The sequence below is a fragment of the Pseudorca crassidens genome, chromosome 1 (assembly GCF_039906515.1).
Source record: "Pseudorca crassidens isolate mPseCra1 chromosome 1, mPseCra1.hap1, whole genome shotgun sequence".
Lineage (NCBI taxonomy): Eukaryota > Metazoa > Chordata > Mammalia > Artiodactyla > Delphinidae > Pseudorca > Pseudorca crassidens.
Window position 1 is genome coordinate 67,749,556 of NC_090296.1, and position 25,353 is coordinate 67,774,908.

General features: G+C 34.0%; 1 protein-coding gene and 1 pseudogene across 6 annotated transcripts in view; one reads left to right on the top strand and one right to left on the bottom strand.

Moving 5' to 3' along the window:
- The window catches only part of STRN3 (striatin 3), a 114,415-nt gene that overhangs the window by 50,752 nt on the left and 38,310 nt on the right, over window positions 1-25,353 (top strand). For 5 of the 6 annotated variants that reach the window (XM_067738222.1, XM_067738177.1, XM_067738201.1 and 2 more), the window contains exons 2-5: window positions 9,424-9,527; window positions 10,003-10,076; window positions 14,795-14,876; window positions 18,182-18,355. In XM_067738222.1, the coding sequence (XP_067594323.1) occupies window positions 9,499-9,527; window positions 10,003-10,076; window positions 14,795-14,876; window positions 18,182-18,355 (359 nt within the window). In that variant the 5' untranslated portion in view covers window positions 9,424-9,498. The remainder of the gene's footprint in view (window positions 1-9,423; window positions 9,528-10,002; window positions 10,077-14,794; window positions 14,877-18,181; window positions 18,356-25,353) is intronic. The other variant, XM_067738187.1, reaches the window with a different exon arrangement.
- On the bottom strand, window positions 2,818-2,905 carry LOC137207313 (U6 spliceosomal RNA; annotated as a pseudogene).

Below are 25,353 nucleotides of genomic sequence, written 5' to 3' on the forward strand. Positions count from 1 at the left end.
TTTCTCTTCTTAACTAAAGGACCTAGGTCTTTGACAATATCTTCATAATAAAAATATACTTCTTAAATCTAACTCTTAAGAGTGAGATTAATTTTTTAAATTTTTAAAAATTGTGAAATATAACTTACAGAAGTGTGTAAAATATAATTGCACAGGTTAGCGGTTTATTATAAAGAGGACAACCATGATATCACTCTTGGAGAGGTCAAAAAATAGAGTACTGCCAGCACCCTAGAAGCCTTAAAACTTGCCCCTTCCAAATCACCACTGCCTCCTTCCCTCGTAGGGGTAACCACTATCCTGGCTTTCTGTGTAATCATTTCCTTGCTTTTTTTTTTTAGTATGTTACTATCTAAGTGTTCATTGCTTAAATGTATTAGTTTAGTTTTGCCTGATAGTGAAGTTTATATATATCAGTAGATCGTATAGGATGTTGTCTCTTGTGTCTTGCTCTTTTCCTCAATGTTATATTGGTTCATCTTTGTTGTTCGGAACCTTAATTTGTTCATTTACTTTACTTGGTAGTATTTCATTGTACTAACATACGACAATTTGTCTGTTTTCTGATCTGATGGTTATTTAGATTGTTTGCAGTTTTTGGCTGTTATAAAAAATGGGTGTGGGAATATTTTACATGTCTCCTAGTAGGCACATACATACATGCATTTCTGTTGGGTATGTAGCTAGGAATATATGGTTTTAATGTATTTATATCTTCAACTTTAATAGATAATACAAAACTTTGCAAAGAGGCTATACCATTTTATGGTCCCATAAGTCATTTATGAGAGTTTCTGTTGATTCACATCTTCCTCAACAAATAGTATTATCAGATTAAAAAATTTTTAGCCAACCTGGTGTTGTGTTTATTGTATTTTTAATTTGTATTTCTCTGAATACTAATGAGGTTGAGAACTATTTCACATCTTTATTGGCCATTTTGGTATCTTGTGACCTGGTATTGTCAGTCTTTTTACAATATTTCTATCAGGCTGTTTTTTGTTGGTTTTTTTTTAAGTTGTATACCTTTTGGGGGAGCAGATAGGAATTATATATATGAGCCCATTCTCAGGTATATGTTTTGCAAATTTCTTCTATCTGGTTTGCCTTTTCAAATAAAGATATTTAAAAATACTTTTTAAAATTTGTGCTAAAAATATAATATTTATCATCTTACCTGTTTTTAAGTGTACAGTTTAGTCAAGTGTATTCACACTGTTGTGAAGCAGATCTCCAGAATTTTTTCATCTTGCAAATCTGAAACATTAAACCCATTAAACAACAATTTCTCTTTCCTCCTTCCTCCCCACCTTGTAACTAGCATTCTTTTTTTTTTTTTTCCTGCCACATAGCTTGCGGGATCTTACTTCCACAACCAGTGATCCAACCAGTGCTCTTGGCAGTGAAAGCACAGGGTCCTAACCACTGGACCGCCAGGGAATTCCCCTCTACACTCTGTTTCTTTCAACTTGACTACTTAAGAGACCTCATAAAAGTGGAATTATGTAGTCTTTTTGTGACTTCCTCATTTGACATAGCATGTCCTGAAGGTTCATTCATGTAGCATGTGACAGGTTTTCCTACCTTTTTAAGGCTGAATAATATTTCTTTGTATATACCACATTTTGTTTATCCGTTCATCAGTTGATGGACAGTGGTGTTGCTTTCACCTCTTGGCTGTAGTGAATAGGCTGGCTGTGAATTATGGGTGTGCAATATCTTTTTGAGACCATGCTCTCAATTTTTTTGGATATATACCTAGAAGTGGAATTGCTAGATTATATGTTAGTTCCATTTTTAATTTTTTGAGCAACCTCCATACTGTTTTACATTATGGTTGCATCATTATAATTCCAACTGTGCACAAAAGTCCCAGTTTCTCCACATCCTCACTAATGCTTGTTAACGAACACTTTGTTTTGAACAATTTTAGATTCACAGAAAAATTGAGCAGATAGGACAGAGCTCCCATATGTGGTGTGGCACTGCTGCCTGCCTCCCCTCCAGTTTCCCTTTGTTATTAATATCTTGCAATAGTGTGGTACATTTGCTACAATTAACCAGTTCTCATACATTATTATTATTAATGTTTGTCCATAGATTAAAGTTCATTCTGTGTACTGGCTTATGGGTGTTGACAGTTGCATAATGTCCTGGATCTACCATTATAGTACCACGTAGAACAGTTTCACCGTTCCTAAAAGTTTCCTGTGCTTCACCTGTTCATCTTTCTCCTTACCCCCAAATGCTTGGCAACTACTGCTCTTTTTGCTGTCTCTAGTTTTGCCTTTTGTGGAATGTCATATAGTTGGAATTATACAGTGTGTCGGCTTTTAGACTGGCTTCTTTCACTTAGGAATATGCATTTAAGGTTTCTCCATGTCTTTTCTTGGCTTGATAGCTCATTTCTCTTTAATGATGAATAATATTCCCTGTATGGATGTACCAGAGTGTTTATCCATTTACCCATTGAAGGGTATCTTGGTTGATTCCAAGTTTTGGCAGTTATGAATAAAGCAGCTACAGACATTCATGTTCATATTTTTGTGTAGACACAGGTTTTCAGCTAATTTAGATAGATACCAAGGAGCATTGTGTTTTCAGTTTCAATTTTCAAATTCCAGTTATTCATTGCTAGTATATATAGGAAGGCAGTTAATTTTTGTCTTACCTTTGTATCCTCTAACCTTCCTATAATCGCTTATTGGATCCAGGAGGTTTTGGTAATTCTTTAGAATTTTCTTCGTAGACAGTCATGTCATCTGCAGAGTCTTATTTTTTCCTTCTCAATGTGTGTACTTTAAAATTTTCTTTTTTAAAAACATGGAATACTTCATGAATTTGCATATCCTCCTTGCTCAAGGGCCACGCTAATCTTCTTTTTATGGTTCCAATTAAAATGTTCTTTTCTTGTCTACTGCATTGGCTAGGACTTTGTGTATGACGTTGAATAAGAGTGGTGAAAGGGGATAGCCTTTCCTTGTTCCCTGTCTTAGGAGGCAAAGCATCTAGTTTCTCACCATTAAATAGGATATTGAGCTATAGGTTTTTGGTACATTATCTTATCAACTGCAGAAGTTCCCCTCTATTCTTAGCTTGCTGAGAGTTTTTGTCATGAATCAGTGTTTGATTTTATTGGATGCTTTTTCTGCATCTATTAATATGGTCATATGGTTTTTCTTCTTTAACCTGTTTAACCAGTTAGTGATAGATTACATAAATAGATTTTCAGATGTTAAACCAGCCTTACATACCTGAAATAAATCCCACTTGTTACGTAATTCTTTGTATATATTGTTGGATTCAATTTGACAATATTTTGTTGAGGGTTTTTGCATCTGTGTTCATGTTCATGAGAGATAATTGATCAGTAGTTTTCCTTTCTTGTGACATCTGTCTGGTTTTGATAGTAGGGTAATGCTGGCTTTATTGAATGAGTTAGCAAGTGTACCCTCTGCTTCTATTGCTTAGAATAATTATAGAGAATTGGTATCATTTCTTCCCTAAATGTTTGGTAGAATTCACCATTGAACCCATCTGGGCCTGGTTCCTTCTGATATAGAAAGTTATTAACTATTGGTTTAATTTCTTTAATATCAATAGATACAGTCCTATTCACATGATCTCTTTCGCCTGTGTGATTTTGGTAGATTGTCTTTCAAGAAATTGTTCCATTTCATGTAAATTATCAAGTTTGTGGGCATAGAGTTCATAATATTCCTTTATTATATGTTCAGTGTCCTTGGGATCAGTAGTGATGATCTTTCTTTCATTTCATTTCTGGTATTAATTTGTTTTTTCTCTCTTTTCTTGGTTAGCTTGGCTAAGAAGTTAATCAATTTTATCGGTCTTTTCAAAGAATCTTATTTCATTGATTATTGGTATACTTTCAGCTTTATTGGTTTCTGCTCTAATTTTATTATTCTGCTTGCTGTAGGTTTATAATGCTATTCTTTCTCTGTTTGCCTAAGTTGGAAGCTAAATTGTTGATTTTAGATCTTTTCTAATATATACATTGACTGGTGTAAATTTCCCCATAAGCACTACTTTTCCTACATTAAATGTGAATTTAAAGGCAATTTGAAAAGCTGTCAGAGTGGAGAGCATGTTTGTATGATTTCTAATTCTTTATATTTGCTGAAAGTGTGTTTTCTGGTCCACAGTGTGGCCTGTCTTGGTGAATGTTCCATGTGACTTTGAGAAGAGTGTGTATTTCTGTTTCTCTAAGAAATGTCACTGGGGGGAATTCCCTGGTGGTACAGTGGTTAGGACTCCATGCTTCCACTGCCAGGGGCACAATGTGGCCAAAAAAAAAAAAAAGAAAGAAAGGGGAAAAAATATGTCACTGGGGTTTTGATAGGGATTGCACTGAATCTGTAGATCAGTTGGGTAGTATTGATATTTTAATAATAGTAAGTCTTCCAGTCCATGAACATGGAATGTGTTTATACTTATTTCTGTCTTTAATTTCTTTTCTTTCTTTTTTTTAATATTTATTTATTTTATTTATTTGGCTGCTCCAGGTCTTAGTTGCTGCATACGGACTCTTCCTTGCCGTGTGCAGGATCTTTAGTTATGGCATGTGAGATGTTCAGTTGCAGCATGTGGGATCTTTAGTTGGGGCATGTGGGATCTTTAGTTTGCGGCATGCAGGATCTAGTTCCCTAACCAGGAATCGAACCCAGGTCCCCTGCATTGGGAGCCCAGAGTCTTAACAACTGGACCACGAGGGAAGTCCCTCTGTCTTTAATTTCATTCAGCAATATTTTTTGATTTTCATTGTACCAGTCTTTCACCTCCTTATTTAAATATTATGTTAACTAAGTATTTTGTTCTTTTTGATGCTTTTGTAAATGGAATTGTTTTCATAATTTCCTTTCATGATTGTTCACTGATAGTGTATGGAAATGCTATTGATTTTTGTGTGTTGACTGTGTCCTGGTATTTTGCTGAATTTGTAGTTGTAACAGACTTATGGAATTGTTTGGGTTTACTACATATAACATCATATCATCTGTGAACAGAGATAATTTTACTTCTTCCTTTCTAACTTAGATTCCTTTCATTTTTCTTGCCTCATTGCTCTGCTTATGACTTCTAGTACTATGCTGAACATGAGTGTTAGAAGCAGGCGTCCTTGTTCTGATTTTTGAGAGAAGGCTTTCAGTCTTTAACCATTGAGTACGACGTTTGTTGTTTTTTCTCATAAATGGCTTTTATTATGTCATGAGAGTTTCCTTTTATTCTTAGTTTGTTGAGGTTTTTTAATCAAGAAAAAGGTGTTCAGTTTTGTCAAATTCTTTTTCTGCATCAGTTGAAATGGTCATGTGTTTTTTATTCTGTTAATGTAGTATATTATATTAATTGGTTTTCTTATGTTGAGCCATCCTTGCATTGCAGGAATAAATCTCACTTGGTCATGATTTGTAATCTTTGTAATATGCTACTGAATTTGATTTACTAGTATTTTGTTGAGAGTTTTTGCATCAGTGTTTATAAGAGATACTGGTTTTCTTGCAGTACCTTTATCTAGCCTTGGCTCTTGGCACAGTGCTGGACTCATTGAGTTAAGGAATGTCCCTCTTAAATTTTTTGAAATGTTTTAGAAAGATTGGTGTTAATTCTTTAAATGTTTGGTAGAATTCACTAATAAAGCAATCAGTCTAAAGGTTTTGTTTGTTGGGAGATTCTTGATTACTAATTCAGTCTCTTGACTAGTTATAGACCTTTTCAGATTTTCTGTTTTTTTCATTATTCAGTCTTGGTGGATTTTGTGTTTCTAGGTTATCCAATTTGTTGGTGTACAATTGTTTGTAGTACTCTTATAATCCTTTTTATTTCTGTAGAATTGGTTGCAACGTCCCCACTTTCATTTCTGAGTTTAGTTATTTGTGTCTTTTTTTCTTAGTCAATCCAGGTAACGGTTTGTCAATTTTGTTGATCTTTTTGAAGAACCAAGTTTTGATTTTGTTGATTTTTTTTCTGTTGTTTTTCTCTGCTTTATTTTATTTCTATGCTTTAATCTTTATTATTTCTTTCCTTCTGCTAGCTTTAGGTTTAGTTTGTTCTTTTTCTGAAATTCCTTAAGTTGTAAAGTTAGGTTGTTGATTTGAGTTCTTTCTTGCCTTTTTTTTTTTTTTTTTTTTTTTTTCCGGTACGTGGGCCTCTCACTGTTGTGGCCTCTCCCGTTGCGGAGCACAGGCTCCAGACGTGCAGGCTCAGCGGCCATGGCTCACGGGCCTAGCTGCTCCATGGCATGTGGGATCTTCCTGGACCGGGGCACGAACCTATGTCCCCTGCATCGGCAGGCGGACTCAACCACTGCACCACCAGGGAAGCCCCCTCTTTCTTGCTTTTTAATGTAAGCCTTTATAGCTATAAATTATTCATTTAGCACTGCTTTTGCTGTGTCCCGTAAGTTTTGGTAAGCTGTGTTTTCATTTTCATTCCTAAGTATTTTTTAATTTTTCTTATGATTTTTTTGTTTTATTAGTTGTTCAAGAGGGTGTTGTTTAATATCCACAAATTTGTGGCTTTTTCAAGTTTTTTTGTTACTAATTTCTAACTTCATCCATTGTGATCACAGGAGATTTTTTTAAATGATATTTAAGTTTTAAAATTGATTAGAGTTGATTTGTGTCCTAACATGTGGTCTGTTTTTGAGAATATCTCTTGTGTATTTGAGAAGAATGTATTCTGTTGTTGTTGGGTAGAGTGTTCCATATATGTCTGTTAGATCTAGCTGGTTTATTGAGTTGTTCAAGTCCTCTGTTTCCTTATTTTTGGTCTGGTTCTTCTATGTGTTATTGAGAGTGGGATATCGAAGTCTCCAGCTATTATTATTGAACTATTTCTTCCTTTAATTCTGTCAATTTTTGTGTCATATATTTTGATGGTCTCATTAGGTATGTAAATATTTATAACTTTTTTGTTTTTTGCTGTATTAAACCTTTTATTAGTATATAATGTCCTTTGTCTCTTATGACCTTTTTTCATATAAAGTCTATTTTGTCTAATATTAATATAGAAGGCTTGCAAACCTTAATAGTATATACTAGGCTTTGCAGGTCACATTGGGTCTGTGTTGCCTATTCTAATTTTGTTTATTGTTTTTTTTTAAAACCATTTTTCACTCTGTGGCTGTCCAAAAACAGGTAGGTTGCCAATTCCTACTTTATCTTGAACAGAAGCTTTTTAATTATAGTGAATTTATCCATCCTTTTCTTTATTGTTAGTGTCTTTGTAAATATGATTTTTGTGGTTACTTTTTAAAGTGTTTATTTGCAAAGATGATGCTGTTCATGGTGCATTATGACCTGTAAAAGCAATCGAAAAGTCCACTGTCCATGATCCTTTACTAAATGTCAAATCTGTTATTTTATTGGTCCTTATTATCACTATCAGACATAATCTTTACCTTTTTAGTCTGTACAGGTCATAAGATCAGTTCCAGTAGTCATGAGTTTTCTGTTGTTATCTGCTTTTTACTCTCCTCTCCAGTATTTTATGTTAGACTCTGTCCTTTTAAGTTTCATTTTAATGAATTCTTACCATTTCCTTGTCTTGTGTCTTTGTGAGTTACCTTCCTTCAGCTCCTGTTCAGAAGTTGCTTTGGGGTTCTTGCTGTTTTACAGGATTTGTGCTTCTTTGTTTAATTTACTGGATTCTCTAGGTATGGATGACTTTTAATACCAAAATGCCAAAGAAAGAAGTGAAAATGAATTCTCACAACAGTATAAGATTCTAATAGGAAGTATTGTAGTCTTTTTTTTTTTTTAATTCCTTAGAGGACAGTATGACTTGCACTTAGTTTGCAGTATCTTTCTCAACCAAAAAATTACCAGTTACTACTACTACTTTTTTAAAATTTATTTATTTGGCTGTGCTGGGTCTTAGTTGTGGCATGTGGTATCTTCATTGTTACGTACAAGATCTCGCTGTGGCATGCAAGATCTTTTTAGTTGTGGCACGCAGGTCTTTTTAGTTGTGGCATGTGGGATATTTTTTTTTTTTTTTTTTTAGTTGTGGCATGCATGCGGGATCTAGTTCCCTGACCAGGGATGGACCCTGGGCCCCCTGCATTGGGTGCGTAGAGTCTTATCCACTGGACCACCAGGGAAGTCCACTACTTCTTAAGAAGCAAAATAAAATGAGCTTCTTTCATTTTTTTCTGTTGCTAATTGTAAAATACTTATGAGATCTGGAAATTAGAGTCACGTAAGGGTTCTACAGTATGTGATTCATGTTTGTTTTTTTTTAAAGCCAATACAGGAGAAAACCCTCAATCAGAATTTCTTGAAGCTGTGTAATGAAACTGATATATTCTGCCTTTGCTCCACAGCTTAAGAGAGTCAGAAGTACTACTTTTCTCTTTAGGATCTAGACTATTATTAGGTTCTGAATCTTTACCATTGCTCTTAGATCTTTATTTTTGTTTTGAAATTTGTATGTAGACTAAGTGTTATATAGTTGTGTATAATTTCTCAGGTCTTACGGAGTTGTGAATGATTTCATTTAATTTTTCCAAACTTAATGTGTTAAATTATTCAGATGAATTCATTTGTTCTGATTCCATGTTCACTGAAATTTTTTAAAAATTAACCATAATTTAGCTTACAAAGTAGCTTACTTTATCTTCATGGGCAAATACACCTATTGGTCATCTCGGCAAGAGCATGAAAGTTAATTTTATTGTAAATATGTTCATAACAGCAAATATCCCCATGTAGATGCCAGCCTCCTTAAACATTACTCTTTAGTGTGGGGTGTATAAAGGAGGCTGACATGCTGGGAAGGGCCAGAAAAAGATGGAGAATTGTCTCTCTGAGAAAATAAGGCAATTAAAAGGAAAAAAAATTCTCTCACTGTAGAAAATGACAACAGAAAGTAATGAGGTCATTGAACATAAAGTGGCTTAACTTAAACTATTTGCAATACTCTGGATAATTGTTTCAAGAGATAAAACAATTTGGAGTGTGGTGGATAGAATGGAAAAGATTATAAATTTTTAAGTATTTCATGAAAGAAATGCTTTTGAGGGAATATTACTGTTTTTTAAACAAGCAATATCTAATTTGAGGAAAAATATTTATCTACTTGTGAATATAATATTTTTTAGTTCTTTGTGACTTGTTTGTTAGGAATTAGGTGCAATTTTTACATACAAAATTTCCTTTCAAAAGTATGTAAAACTTAATATTAGAGACCAAAAGGATTATAAGCAAATAGCTAATTTATAGTTATCTTTATTTTAAAGTGATTGTATTATCTAACAAAGAAAGTTTGATCAACTGCTTCTATGAATTTCAAATCTTGCTGTCATGAGTAAAAGGGCAGAATTTTACATTTATTGTTTTCCTTTTTTCAATTTCCTATGTATAGTTAAGAAAAAAATGAAAATAAATGAACTTTTTGTATTTTTAGGCCCGGATAGCATTTTTGCAAGGAGAAAGAAAAGGTCAAGAAAACTTGAAGAAGGATTTAGTAAGAAGAATAAAGATGTTAGAATATGCATTAAAACAAGAAAGGTATGTGTCCCTCATTTTCTTATATGAATAAAATAAAGTAGAACAATATTACTCTCTTTATGTATTATTATACAGTGTATTTAACGCCTTTTGAAAGATACAAAGGTTTGCCCAAAATACAGGACGATGTTTTGATTTGATTCTTATATAGGAAAAGAAAAAAAGATTAAAATCTTTAAATTGAAATAATATCTTTTATTATAGAGTCCAAGTTTTTTCTTTTTTACAGATTAGGAAAAATTTATCTTTACTTGGGTGTATATTTTAGTTGGGCAATTTATCTTATTTTTTTTCTTTTACATCCAGTATATTTTTTTTCTCCAACTTCTTTTGCAAGTAAAGTTTAAAGAAACAGACATTCATATTATGCTTTATTTGTCATTGAGAAATATATACCAGTAGTTAGTTACTTACCTATGTAGAAAAGGAAAAAAAAAATTGTTTTTCTTTCAACAATTTATTATTAAATTTTCAGGGCAAAATATCACAAATTAAAATACGGCACAGAACTGAACCAAGGTGATTTGAAAATGCCAACCTTTGAATCAGGTAAACTTGATTCTTCTGTTAATCTCCCCCCGCCCCCCACACACACACCCCATGCAAGAAAAACTGGTTTAAGCTCATTTTTATGTAACAAACATGTTCTCTTTACCCCCATTTTGCTTTGAAAGCATCAGTTAGTTAGATGGTTGCCTATTATAATACTGTCTAGAATTTGGGGAAAAATAATAAATGAATAAAAGTAAGTATCAATAGTGTCATCTACATAATCTCCTACATACTTTCTTGTTTTGAAACCTGTGTAAAACTGGGTGTATTTTTGGTTGTAATTAGAAGTGGAAGGTAATGAGTAACTCTTTGTACCACCTGTAGGCAATTCTTACCCAAGTCTATATAAGCTTAATTTTGTATTATTAAAAAGTTATTTTTTTTTTCTAGAGAAGCTGTGATTAACTCATAAAGAAATTGCAAATTTGAATTTGGAAACTACGGAGGCAGCCAGATAAGGATAAGAGAAGGAAAACATTATCTCCAATTGGCCTTGCTCTTTACTAAAGTAGTGAGTGTGAGAGTAGTATGTGATGAACAGTTATGCAGGAAGAGAGGGCTGGATATAGGAAAAGGCTATAACAGTTTAGTGTTAATTTAGGATTCCATATGATTACAATTTGAGTAATCTAAAAGTTTAATAAGGAAAGAATATTTTGATTTATGTTATATAATATTTGGGAATATTACTGCAATTTTCTATTTCTGAGGTATATGTAGAACCCATTTATATACACAGTTTGATGGTGCAGGCAAATTGAATTCTATACTGTTCTTGGCTGCTGGTTACTAAGATAAGGAAAAAAATGTGTCTTTATTTTGATATACAATTTTTCTTCTCCTTGTATTGTTGTTTCCATTCCTAATAAAGTCAAAGTGTACATGGTAGGGAAAATAAAACAAATAGGGATTTTTTTTTTAAGTTAAATGTTACAGTAAATTTTTAAAATTTAGCTAATTGGTTTTGGTTTAACATCAAGTACTTAAAACTTGGCAGAAAACACCCTATATGTACAACCTGCAGTTGATTTATTCTTAGGTCTTCTCCACTTACCAATTTTAGCACCACAACCATATCTTCCTAGTTGTCATATATAAAATTAAGAGACCAAGATAGGAGTGGCATAGGTTTCCTTTGATCTAGCTTTTAAGTGGTTACGAAGACTCAGATGCCAGGGGACAATATTATGGTCTCCTCCTTGGAAAAGCTATAATAAATGATAAAAATATGGAAGGCCTGTATATTTTGGGCCATGTTTACTGCAGCAGTCCCATTATAGTTAGAGGGAGTATAGTGGTTTCACCATAGAGAAAACCTGATGTCTTCATAGCTTTTCTTTAACTCATTTTTTTTCTAATATGGCTAGAATATTCAGAAAATAATCACTTTTTTTTTTTGGCCGCTCCGCATGGCTTGCAGGATCTTAGTTCCCAGACCAGGTATTGAACCCGGGCTACAGCAGTGAAAGCGCTGAGTCCTAACCACTGGACCACCAGGGAATTCCCCACTTAGTATAACTTGAGGACTGTCCCCCTAACTTGGTCTGTATAAATGTGAGGAACAGCCCCACTGTTCCTGGAACTAGAGTCGGAATTGGCTAACTGGTCTTGGTACAAGTTGGTATAAAGGAAAATCATTAGCACGTAATCTTTCCTGCCCCCAACTGAAATGAGAGAAAAACAAGTCTGTTTTTATCTATATAAACTTAACTATTAAAACTTCCTTAAATTGAAGAATAAAATAACAACCAAGTATTTTATTTATAGGAAACAATAATAATAAAGTAGATTATTTCTACTGATGTAGAAAAACTACTCAGGATGTTTAGTGGAAAACAAACAAAGGAATGGGCAAAAATACACCATGCAAACAATGAGATAAAATTATTTACATCAAAGTATAGAAAGAAATAAACATTAAATGAATCAGTGTTGCCTTTTATATACTTAAAATAAATCAAAATGTAAAAAAGAGAAAACGTACGAAATACTGTTATGAAAGAAGTACAAGGTATGTGTGTTTTTATACCCTTGTCCTAGTAATACCAGTATATATATCCTAAACTTAACTCTATAAAAGGGGGTGTATCCAAATCTGTAAACAGCTCCTATTTCCCTACATTTAAGGGAAAAAGTCTACAACAGTAAACATATGGGTAAAAGACTTGAAAAGCCACCAATAAAAGACGATATCCAAATGGCCAATAAACATACGAAACGATGCTCAAATGTATTGGTTTATACAACTTACAACCACAGCACAGTACAATTAGACACCTACCACAATGTGAAAATGAAAAAGAGAAAATGTCATGTGTTGCTGAGGATGTGGATCAACCAGGATTTGCACACCTTCTGGTGTTGGAATTCTAGTTTGATAAAACTGCTCTGAAAATGATTTGTCAGTACAAGTTTCCCCCAGTATCCCAAAGTAGAGCATTCCTGTTCATAAGCCAAAATGACATAAAACAAAGACGCAATTTACCTTTGGACACATCTTGCTAATGATGCGCAAAATAGATCAAGATAAAGCACAGATGATAATAGACACAGTTCAAAAATATGGGCTTGTTACGGAGCTTGGTGGTGCCTCTCTCGCTGCTTGGGGGTGCGTGCTGCCACTGTTAACAGTTCACTGCAAAACAAATGCTGAAGGCTGTTTTTTCTTTTCGCCTTTTTTCATAAAGAGTGAAAATTCTCTCTGAATTTTTTCAGTTAGGCTAGCGAAAACAGGTACTAAATGTAGGTCTTTCATAAAAGCGAGGTGGCCTAAAGAGAGCTTTCGAAAAGCGTGGGATAACTGTATTGCTAAAGGGAACATAGCATGCCCCGTGGCCCAGTAATTCCACTCCTTAAAATGTTCATCACAAGGCTTGTATAAGAATGTTCATAGTATCATTACTTTTAATAGCAAAAAACTGGAAGCAATTCACATGTTCTTCACCAATAGAATAGACAAATATATTGTGATATTTTAGTGTAAGGAAATGCTGTTTAGCAAAAAAAAAAGTGAATAAACTATAACTAGACTAAGCTATAACCAAAAGTGAATAAACTATAACTAAATTTTATGTGGATCACATAAAATTGAAAATTGATAGAAATGATTTCATATATATCAAATTCAAAAATTAACCTAGTGTTTAGAAATCAGGGTAGTGTTAATATCCTTTTAGGAATATCTAGTTAGACTTGGGAAAGGGCACGATGAAAGTTTTTGGGGGTGCTGATGACATTTTATTTCTTCATCTAGGTACTGGTTACATAGGTGTGTTAAAAAATTCATTGAGCTGTACGCTTAGGATGTACTTCAAGAATATTTTTACCAACATTATTTATAATAGTGAAAAATGGAAACATTTCAACATTAGGGAACTGGTTAAATTAAATAGGTATATACTTTCTGTAGATTATATAATTATTTTATATGATGTTAATCTATATTTATTGCCATAGAATGTTCAAGATACATTAAGTATTGAAAGCAGCTTGTAGTGTAGTACACACACTTTGACCTTTTTTTTTTTTTTTAATTTAAGGAGGGGAGAAGCTGATGTTATTTTCAGATGGAAAATATGGAATGATAAAATCTCAAGTACTAACACTGTTGGTGATAGAATTTGGGGCAATTTGTGTTTCTTTTTTTTAAATGTATTTTTTTGGCCAGTTAATTATGTGTTATATGTGATTTAAAAATAGGCAAAATGGTATAAATAGAAAAAGTTATAAATAAAAAATGGGGGCTATTAGAATGAGATAATTATTTCTGGAAATTATAGATGTTTCTACGTGCACAGGGGAAGAATGAGAAGATATTAATAACGGATTGTTAAGGTTAGAGAAGTAATACCTGCAGAGAATATTTGAATTGCTACCAATAACTGTTTGTTCATGTGACTCTGAGGAGTCTAGGAGCCTAATGACTGTAAGCCATGGTAAGAGTTCTCAACATTCAATGTGAGGGCTTGTCTTCTATGGCCCTATATTCTTTGCTTTATCATAATTTTTATAATGGGAAATTGCAGGAAAATATTTCTGTATCATTAGTGCCAATGAATAGTTTTAAATATCACTGTGGATATACTTGTTGAGAGCTTAACTCATCTGAAGTTATACTGTTTATTAAACTCTTTTTTAATGCATACACTTTGTTACCGGAGAATAAAATATGACTTTTTACATATAGTAAAAACTGTTTTCTGGTCTAACTTTTAGTTCTAAAAATGAAATCGACTGTATAGAGTCTTGTATGTAGCCTTAGAGTCTACTGATACAGACTCTAAGTTATTCACTAGTTTTATAAATATATATCTAATTTCTAAACAATGTTGATTTTGAAAAGTTTATATAAATAGTAAATATCACTTTTTAATTTCAAAAGCATTCAACAGCAGAATTCTGGTATTAAAAAATTGATTTTAATAAAATTTCATTTCAAAGCCTGGGCTTTTGATTTTTAAATCACTTGTAATAAAACAAGGAGGGTGGTGCCTAAGTGTTTGGACTGTCAGGATAAACACACTTTAAATGAGTGATCCACAGTAAACACTCAATAAAAGTTAATTTTCTTCTATCCTTTATAAAATATTTTGGTATATTCTTGTGGGACTTTATCCCTAAGAGAACTTTGGCAGTATTATCAGGAGTTGAAGTAACGTGTATGAAACTTGTCTTGTTTTTGTTGTTGTTGTTGTTGTTGTTACTGTTAATTTTAGAAGAAACCAAAGACACAGAGGCTCCCACAGCACCTCAGAATAGCCAGTTAACGTGGAAGCAGGGCAGACAGCTGTTAAGACAGTGAGTAATGGTTCATTTTCACCTTTCTTTAAGGATCTAGGTATGAAAGTGCTTCTATTCAGTCACTTTGCAAGTGAAAATTATTTAATGATAATGGGACAATGTGTATAGTTTTCATATTGCTTCTTTTTTGTTTTGTTAGATGCTTGGATCTTTTTAAAGTTTTGTTTCCTCTGAATGTTTCTCTAAACATTTCTCAGAATGATGTTTTTTTCTTATTTATGGAGTAGGATGTCATAAAGACTAGATGTCTTGAAGACGAGAACAAAAATAGGGAGTTCATACTTACAGACATTCTCATTTCCATCACTGGAAAATTTACATATTTCGTTTTAAGTGAGATTGTGACTGGCTTAGAGAAGCAATTTAACTGGTTATCAGAAACTTTTCAGAAGTGGCTTGCTAAATCCTGCTTCTACTTGAATCTTTAAGGAAGCTTTTTTTTTTCGAGGAACCTTTTTGATGTTTGAATTCTTTGCCGTATTAGAAGTACTTACGTGGCAAATATTATTGTCTTATCTATTTGTTCTTTTCCCTTGTATTTTGAAAACTTTGGTACTCGCATATTACTGAAATCTTAGGTAATTCAACTTTCTCAACTCTAGGCATCTTTACCATCGCTTCAGTAACCCAGTGAAGTATGGTCACACCCTTGATCTTGTTATAACCTAGAACTGCCCTACCTCTGGAATATTCCTTGATCATATTCCACTTTTCTTACTCCAGTTCCCAGGTTATTTGTCCTCTGACCTTTGATCTTTAGATCCTTGACTGTTTCATTTCCCTTACCTCCTTTACCTATTGTTGGTTTAATTTTTTTTTTTTGGCGGTGGGGTTTTTTTGTTGTTTCTTTTTGTTGTTTCCCTAGCTTCCACTTAGACCCCATGATCCTTTACCCTTTTGCTGGTACCCTTAACTTTCCTGCTGCCCACTCCTTACCCCCACCACCAGTCATTTTACTATACCTACCTACAGTATCCCAGCCCTAATGAGTCTTACTGTCTGTTGCTTCTGTTTCTAATTAATTCTTAGAGAAAAATCACAGAATTGTGTGAATGCCATTACACATTCACGGTTTCCTGTCCAAACATTGCATAGAGCCTTTTTCCATATCCCTGGTCATCTCCTGCTCCCATTGCCCTCAGTGGATATTCTGAACTTTTACCACATCTCAGCCCATTCTCCCTTACTCTCATTAGAGCACCTCAAGCTCTACTTCACTGAAATCATGAAGGCTATCAGGTGAGAACTGTCTTCACTTTTTGCTTTCCTTTCTGAAAATGTATTTAAACCTCATATTCATCATCTCGGTTTCTAATGTTCCATTCAAAGAAGTGTTTATCAATCTGGACAGTTAGTGACTAAAACTCACACAAACTTCAAAAACAGATTACTGTCTGGAAGGATGCTGGGATAGCTAGCAGAGTTGAGGGAAGTGCTGATTAACTGAGTGTTAGAAACTTAAGAGCTAGTGTATCACTGAAGATTTCTCAGGGACTGGAAACACCCAGGATATGTTCTTACTCTCTGGTGTTCTACTCCTCTGTGTATCAGTTTTATTTTCTACTGAAAACCACTTTTCTCCAGGTGGCAGGGGATCCCTTATTTTAGTCAGAATAATTTCTGAGGATTGGATTTGTCTTAACTTGATCAAATAACTGCCCACGAGTCAGTTATTTTTACCTGGGTTGTTTAAGATCTTGACAGTTCTTTTAGACCACATGGCTAGAGTGTGGTGGGAGTTTTTTTCCTCAAAAGAGGATCGCGTTTTTTTAGAAGAGTATGACGGCTATAGAGAAATCAGTTGCACAGTATTTCTCTCATAAATGCCTAATCCCATTGCCTGGCTTTATATTGTGTCTCTTCTCATTTTTCTGTAACAGTAGTTTATCTCCATAGTCTTCCTTATTCATTTCTCAACTGTCTAGTTTGGTTTCCATTTTGATATTCCCCTGAAGCTTCTATCACAAACATGTTTATGAGAACCTTTTTGTTCATATTGATCTTTTGGAAATATTTGACATTAACTCTTCATTTCTTTTTGAAACTCTGTTTTTCTTACTTTCATGAAACTACTCTCTGCTTTTTTTACCCTCATTTCTCAAGTTCTTTCTTTTAATTTTCCTTTGAGTTTCTTATTCTTCCAGCCCTTTAGATGTTTGTGTCCCCAGGTTTTGTTTTTACTTATGCTTTTTCTCTGGGTAACTTCATTTAAATCCATGGCTTCAAATATCTCCAAACACTAATGACTCCCAAATCTGTACACCCAGTCCAGTCCCTTCTGAGCTTTTGACCTTCTTACCATTGTGCCTAATAAATGTTACCACTTTCATAGATACTACTTGATTATTTGATAGGTACCCTCTAAACCATATTCTGACCCTTTATTCTTTATTTTATTCAGTAGAACCACCATGCAACCATCCCAGCTAGAAACCTGAAAATTTTCCAAAATTCTTATATCTTCTTTTATTCTACTGCCATATTTACTTGTGTACCAAGTCACTAAGATATTTTATTTTTCTCACATTTCTCCTCTTCTCAAGTTTTAATTCTTGCTGTTAGTGTCCTAACCAGTCTCCCTGTCTTTAGCTTTCACTTAAAAATCCTCTATTATTTTGTCAGCAACATATAAAAAGAAACAAAAAAGGCTTCTTTTTAACATCTTCCCTTAGCCTGTCAAATACTTTAGGAAGAAATTTTAAAATTTGTCACACAAAGCCGTTCATGACCCATTATCTATACTTATGTCATGATTCAGTCCCTTTCTTCTTTTTGAGTCTCATCCTAGATCCTCGGTTAGGTACCCTGGTTTAGATAACAAGGAAAGTTTGAAAACCGCGGGACTGTAGGACTGCTATAAGACCTTAGATCCTAGAAGGAGAACTAATCTATCCATCAACCTCTGGCTAAGAGCCAGGGTTTAAACGTAGCATGTCATTGTTCTGAGGTTTATTTCTGTTCATCCTTTACCACTTTCTGGAATTTTTTTTTTTTAAGTAATATATATCATCAACTGCTAAAAGTTTTTTAACGCTCTAGGTCTTTTTAGGCTTCAGGATAATTGGCCCTTAATTAGTGTTAGCCATCTATATGCTTTTTAAATTAAACTGTGGTTTGTAATCAGCCTTTTTTTTTTTTGTAGAACTGGAACTAGTCTAGAGAGAAGAAAGTTATTGAGACAAAGGAAGAGTAAATTTTATAGGATTATGGATTTTTCTAAAATCTTTGATGTGATTTTGATTTGACAAGATTGCATGTATTAGCAATATGTGGGATTTAATATTTTTAATTTTCTCTTATAGATATCTTCAGGAAGTAGGTTACACAGATACAATATTAGATGTACGGTCTCAGCGGGTAAGATCATTACTTGGACTATCTAATTCAGAACCAAATGGATCAGTAGAGACAAAGAATTTAGAACAGATCCTGAATGGAGGTGAATCTCCTAAGCAAAAAGGACAAGAAATCAAAAGGTATGACCTATACTTATAGGTTAACATTGTTTATATAGCAGGTATTGTGAATTTCTTTAGCTTCTTGTTATTGCTATTAACAGTTATTGAAGCATGTAGAGTTCAGATTTAAAGATTCCTTCCCGCCCTGCAAATGGTACCATGGACAAAGAAACTTTTTATTTAGGTGCTTTTTAAATTTATTTATCTTGGGGCTTCCCTGGTGGCACGGTGGTTAAGAATCCGCCTCCCACTGCAGGGGACCTGGGTTCGAGCCCTGGTCTGGGAAGACCCCACATGCCGCAGAGCAACTAAGCCCGTGTGCTACAACTACTGAGCCCCTGTGCCACAACTACTGAAGCCCACATGCCTAGATCCCATGCTCCGCAACAAGAGAAGGCACCGCAATGAGAAACCCACGCACCATAACGAAGAGTAGCTCCCGCTCGCCACAACTAGAGAAAGCCCGCATGCAGCAACAAAGACCCAATGCAGCCAAAAATAAAATAAATTTATTAAAATTATATAATAAATTTATTTATCTTGGGACTTCCCTCGTGGTCCAGTGGTTAAGACTTCATGCTCCCAATGCAAGGGGCCTGGGTTCTATCCCTGGTCAAGGAAGTAGATCCCACATGCCACAACGAAGATCTCGCACGCGGCAACAAAGATCCCGCGTGCCGCAACTAAGACCCGGTGTAGCCAAATAAATAAATAAATTTTTTTTAAAGATTTATTTATCTTAAGTTTTGATGCGAAGAGAATGACTGTAGTTCTGAAATAGGTTTAAAATTAGAGAGTGATTTCATGTAGTTCAGAGTTATTTTAATGTCTTGATTTTTAAATTTTTGTTAGAGTATTTTCAATAAATTATACTACTATATAATTAGAATAGTAATGGTTGTTTAGACACTAGTGTTAAAGAAACAAGGCTTTGCATTGTGTTTGGACTCAGAAAGCTACCAGGTATACTTTAAAATTTTAATGTCTTTATTGATAGAGTTCACATACCATAAAGTGCACCCACTTGAAGTATATGAGTTTAATAGTTTTTAAGATAGTCACAGAGGTGTTCAGCCGTCACCACAATCTAAGTTTTGAAAATTTTCATTACTCCATAAAGAAACCTCGTACTCATTAGCTACCACTCCCCATTCTTTCCCATATTCCTCCCACTCACCAACCCTAGGCAACCATTAATATACTTTCTGTATCTATAGATGTGCCTATTCTGGATATTTTATGTAAATGGTTATTTTGTGAGTAGCTTCTTTTACTTAGTGTAATATTTTTAAGATTCATCCATGTTATAGCATATGTCAGTAATTCATTTCTTCTTACTGCCAAATAATATTCTTTTCTATGGATATACCACATTTTGTTTATCTATTCCTTATCCAATTGATGGGCATGTTGATTGGTTCCACATTTTGGAATAATGAATAATGCTACTTTGAACATTGGTCCGCAGGTGTGGACATATGTTTTCAAGTCTCTTGGGTTTATACCTAGGAGTGGAATTGCTGTGTCATACAGTAACTCTGTGTTTACCTTTTTGAGGAATTTCCAAACTCATTTCCAAAGTGGCTGGACTATTTTACATTACCATCAGAAATGTATGAGAATTCTAATTTCTCTACATCCTCATTAACACTTGTTTTCTGTCTACCAAATACACTTTTGATTATAGTACAGATTTGATAAATGCAAGTTGTCAAGCAGATGGAACTTTCTTTTCATTTTTTACCATTAGATATTACATTGAATTACATAGGTTGGAACGACAAAGAAAAAAGAGTGGAAAAAACCAAAATGAATTCATTAGTTTGGTTAGAGCTTAAGAAGTTAATAATATGTACAGTTTATAAACTAGCATTGTTTCATACCTTAGATACATTTTATCTAAGATACATCATGCAGTTATTTAAAGACTTTCAAGTTAACATAAGCCTTTAGTTTACGGGTTTTATTTCTGAGAAATAAGGTCTCTTTAATAAAAACAATTTGACATCTAACAGAGCCCTTGTTTTCTTTACTCTGGATTTCAGGAATCATAGAGCTTTCATAGCTTTAGAGAAAAAGCAAGGATATTACTATGTTATTTTAAACTAAACTTGTCAGCTAACCAGGCTAAGTAGTTCTTAGGATTTATAACTACTTTAGAGGAACACAGTTTACTATATCACACCTGAATCTGAATTAAAAATCCACAACAGACTGTATCTTCTCCTTGTAAAGCTTCTTCCCTTTGCAAGATTTAGAGTTCAATAGTTTTTTTTTTCTGTTGTGGTAAAAAACACATAACATGAGATCTATCTTAATAAATTTTAAGTGTACGGTGCAGTGTTGTTAACTGTAAGCACAATATTGTAGAGCACTTCTCTAGAACATTTTCATCTTTCATGACTGAAACGCCATACCCATTGAATAGCAACTCCCTATTTCCTCCTTCCCCCAGCCCCTGGCAAACACCCTTTGACTTTCTGTTTCTACGAGTGACTACTTTAAATACTTTATATATATTTATATAATATATGAATACTTTATATAAGTGGAATTAATACAGTATTTGTCCTTGTGTGACTGGCTTATTTCACTTAACATAATGTCCCAAGGTTCATCAGTGTCATAGCATATGACAAGATTTCCTTCTTTTTTATGGCTGAATAATTATTGAATGTATTCACCACATTTTCTTTATCCATTTATCCGTCCACAGACGTTTAGGTAATAATTGTTTTTAATCAATGTGATTTCCTTCTTAATGAATATAGCTGTATATTGCGAGTCTGTACAAATGTAGGTGTGTATGGTTCAGCTATGATCAGGGCCTTTGAAAATTCCTAAGAAATACGAAAATGACCTAACATGTTGATAGAGGTGTCAACAAAAAGATGTTTATCGTATTCTCATTTATAACAATAAAAAATTTGAAGCAGTCTACATGTTCAACAGTAGAAGAATGGTAAATTGTAGATCATATTATTAGAGACAGTATGCTTAATGGTTTAGAATGGGAACTCTGAAGACAGACTGGGTTTGAATCTGGACTTTGCTGCTTACTAGCTGTGACTTTGGGCAGGGTACTTTACCTTCCTGTGCCTCAGTTTCCTCATTTATAAAATGGTAATGATAGGGTTGATGTGAAGAAGAAATGAATTAATGTAAGGCATTTGGAACAATGCTTGGTGCATAATAATAGCTATGATGAAATATTGCTTATCCAGTTGAAATGTGACCCAATCAAGAGTAATATTTACTAGATTCTACTGAGTAAATGTCATTGTTGTCTTTCTTGGTTTATTCTTTGGTTTATTGTAGGGGGATGTTGTGGGTGTGTAGTGTATCATATCACACAGCCTCCACCTTATAAGGATTCATTGGGGGAGAGAGTTCTCATAGGTCTTGTAACTGAAAAGCTGTGCTGCTTCTTAGTGATTGGTCTGATTTACCTTTGAACCTCCAGTAGTTGCTCTCTTTCTTTTTACTCTGTTTGGAATCTTGCCATATTTGTGGGTTTCCCTTATCTCTAGAAAACACTGACTCTTTTTTACCCTTTTACTTACGAACCTTACTCTTGACTTCATTCTGTTTTCCCTTCATCTGGATATATAATTTTAAAAATTCTGTTGATTGCTTTTCATTGAATGAGAAAGGATAGTAAATAGTTGGCAAAGAAAAAAATTATTATAAAATTCCATAGATGTAGATGTCCACTTAAGCATGTGGATTAAAGGCAGATTTACTTGTGTGCCTTCTGGAACCTCTGTTAAAATATCAGTTAAAGACATTTTAAGACACACTGATTGACACATAAGGACAAAAAATTGAATATATAGAAAGAATGAGAGGATATACTGTCCATTAGATAGGGAGAACTTAATAATTTTGGAAGCTGGAAAGAAGAAAAGGAACAAGCCAATTCAAGTCCCAAAATGCCAGTAAAGTTCCAAAAGCTAAGGAGTTAGAGGTATCAGGTACATTTGGAGTCACGTTTAGAGGGGATTATTAATAGAGAATTAGTTTCAAGTTTATGTAAGAGGCAGTTAGAATCTTAAACCCCCTCTTTAATCCTGTATAGCCGCTTGAACACCCCTCCCCTATCCCAAAGAATGGTGGTATATTTTCTGGTGAATTCCAGTGATTTCTGATTTCTTAAGAAAACAAGCAACTGTAGGGTGGGCTACTGTACTGAAAACAGGAGGATTATCTGAAAATCTCTAGCTGAGCAGTGAGATTCCCTGTTTCCTTCTACTTGGCTTCAGGTATGTTGGCAGCTGGTCTTAAATCCCTTTCAGGCAGGAATATGATCACATTAATAGAGAAGACCTTATGATCCGACAGTTGGGATCTGCCAGTGAAATGGCTGGGACTCTGCCCTGTTGTTATAACAGAAGTGTGAAGCTAGCTACTTTGACAAGCCTCACCCATGTACACGATATATCCAATTAGTTTTTCTGTGCCTCACTGTTAAATATTAACAGTTAAGGAAAGACTTTAATATGAAAATTGGAGACCAAAGGAACCAAACATAAAAAAGGAACTCAGAGAAAAGAGGGAGCAGAAGACTTTCAAAACTATAATTACTCTTCTGAGAGGACTGAGAGAAGATAACACATCTATAAAACAGTAATATGTTATTGTATAAGGTTCAGTAAGAGATCAGAAAAGAGCTAATAGAAATTTAGAAGTGTGATTTAAATAATTTTCATGTAAGACTTGGGAGATAAAAGACTCTCCCAGAAAAGAGAAAAGGGAAAAAAAGTAAGACTGAAAAGAGAGGAAAATCTAAAGATCAGTCCAAGAGGGACAACATCTGAATAGGAGTTTCAAAAAGAGAGAACAGGTAAACTGGTGTTGAAAAAATTTTTTAAAGAGTAATTAAAAAAAATTCTTGAATATATTTATAGAATGTGTTTCCAAGGATGTTTGTTTCCACATTGAAAGGATTTCTCCCAGTTACACTATAAAGTGAATTAAAAAAAATCCATACAAAGGCCATCATCGTGAATGCTAAAAAGAAAACATCTCAAGAGAAACAGCATGGTAGCTTGCAAGTAGGGCAAAGTCTCAGACCCTTCACAGTCCATGGTTGCTTTAATTTCCGTTTTGCTAAAGACTAATGACGTTGAGCATCTGTGTATGCCATCCACATATCTTTTGATACAGGATCTGTTTGAATAATTTCCCCATTTTTTCATTGTTTTATTTGTTATTGTTGAGATTTAAGTGTTCTTTATATAGTCGTTCATTAAATGTGTGACTTGCAAATATTTTGTCCCAATCTGTAGACTTTTCTTTAAATTCTCTATAGTGTCTTTCAAAGAGCAAAAGTTTTTAATTTTGGGCAGTCTGATTCATCTGTTCTTTCTTTTATTGATTGTGCTGTTTGACTTTTAAACCTTGTACGTGTATTGTTGTGATCAAATACAGTTTTTAAAACCTGAAACGTGAGTTCTCACTTTAGAGACAGGAACTTCTATCCAAGGAACCATAATACTTTATTAAAGTTCAAAACAAAACTCTCATGTCTTAAATTTTTTATTTTTCTGTCATTGAAGTGCCAATTTTGTCAAATATTTTCTTTGCCTTTCATTTAATCCCCAGATATCGAGACGTATTACTAATGTTGAACTGAAAAGTATGTGTTTTGTTATTGTGGTAGTTTTTTGTTTGTTCTTACTAATTTGCACTTGAAAAACACATCTCTTTCTACATTCAGTGTTGATACAGGTCCTTGAACCATGTGCTGGATTAGGCAGAGTATAATAGACCTATTAAAACCCTATGTCTGGGATGAAGTGAGAGTGGCATGGACATATATATATACACTACCAAATGTAAAATAGATAGCTAGTGGGAAGCAGCTGCATAGCACAGGGAGATCAGCTCGGTGCTTTGTGACCACCTAGAGGGGTGGGATAGGGAGGGTGGGAGGGAGATGCAAGAGGGAGGAGATATGGGGATATATGTATATGTATAGCTGATTCACTTTGTTATAAAGCAGAAACTAACACACCATTGTAAAGCAATTATACTCCAATAAAGATGTTAAAAAAATAGTCTGAATTGTATTATATCCTTAATTTGGACTAAGAACCAATCAGGGAGGGAAAAAACCCTAACTTTTAGACTATTATTCTTTTTGTTACCATGTACTGTTCGTATTAGTAAGGATATTTGAGGTCATCTAGTTTAACCCCCCCAGTTTACAGGTAAAGAAGTTGAGGCCAAAAGGTTTAAGTGACTTGGCCAAATTCAGGCAGCTAAGTCAGTGGAAGAGTTGAGACTTTCATTGTGAGAGTCTGCATTCAGCTGAAGCTTTCACCGTTCTGTTGCAGCCTCTGTTTTTAGACATTTAAACAACTATTTGAAAACCTTTTTTGTACATAGAGGAGGAATTCAGATTATAGTTTTAAAATGACTTCGTAAGTAGATAAAAATAGATTATCACTGTTACCTATTATATGAGTGGTTCTGAAACACTTCAAAGGTTTTTTTTTTTAAGTAGTTTTTCTTTTTCCCCCTTAAGTATTTATTTATTTATTTATTTGGCTGCGCCGGGTCTTAGTTGTGGCATGTGGAATCTTTTACTTGTGGCACGCAAGCTGTTAGTTGTGGCATGCGGGATCTAATAGTTTCCTGGCCAGGGATCGAACCTGGGCCCCCTGCATTGGGACCACCGAGTCTTAACCGCTGGACCACCAGGTTAAGTCCTGAAAGTATTTCTTTAGTATATTAATAATCCTGTTTTCTAGGTAAGGAAATCTGTAAAATGGATTGGAATGTTCTATATCTGATTTACCATAACTTTAAATCTGAGCATCCCGATAAAGTTCAGTTTTAGCTGTAAACATTTGCACCAAGCTGTAAGAGGTTGTAGAGCTATAAGAAATGCTGAGTTTAAGTTGCTTGCTCATGATGGCTTTATTTTGAGAAATAATAGCACATTTGAGTGCCTAATACTATAGGGTTTTTATTTTGATGCAGCAATTACTTAAAGTATTTTCATTGTAGAA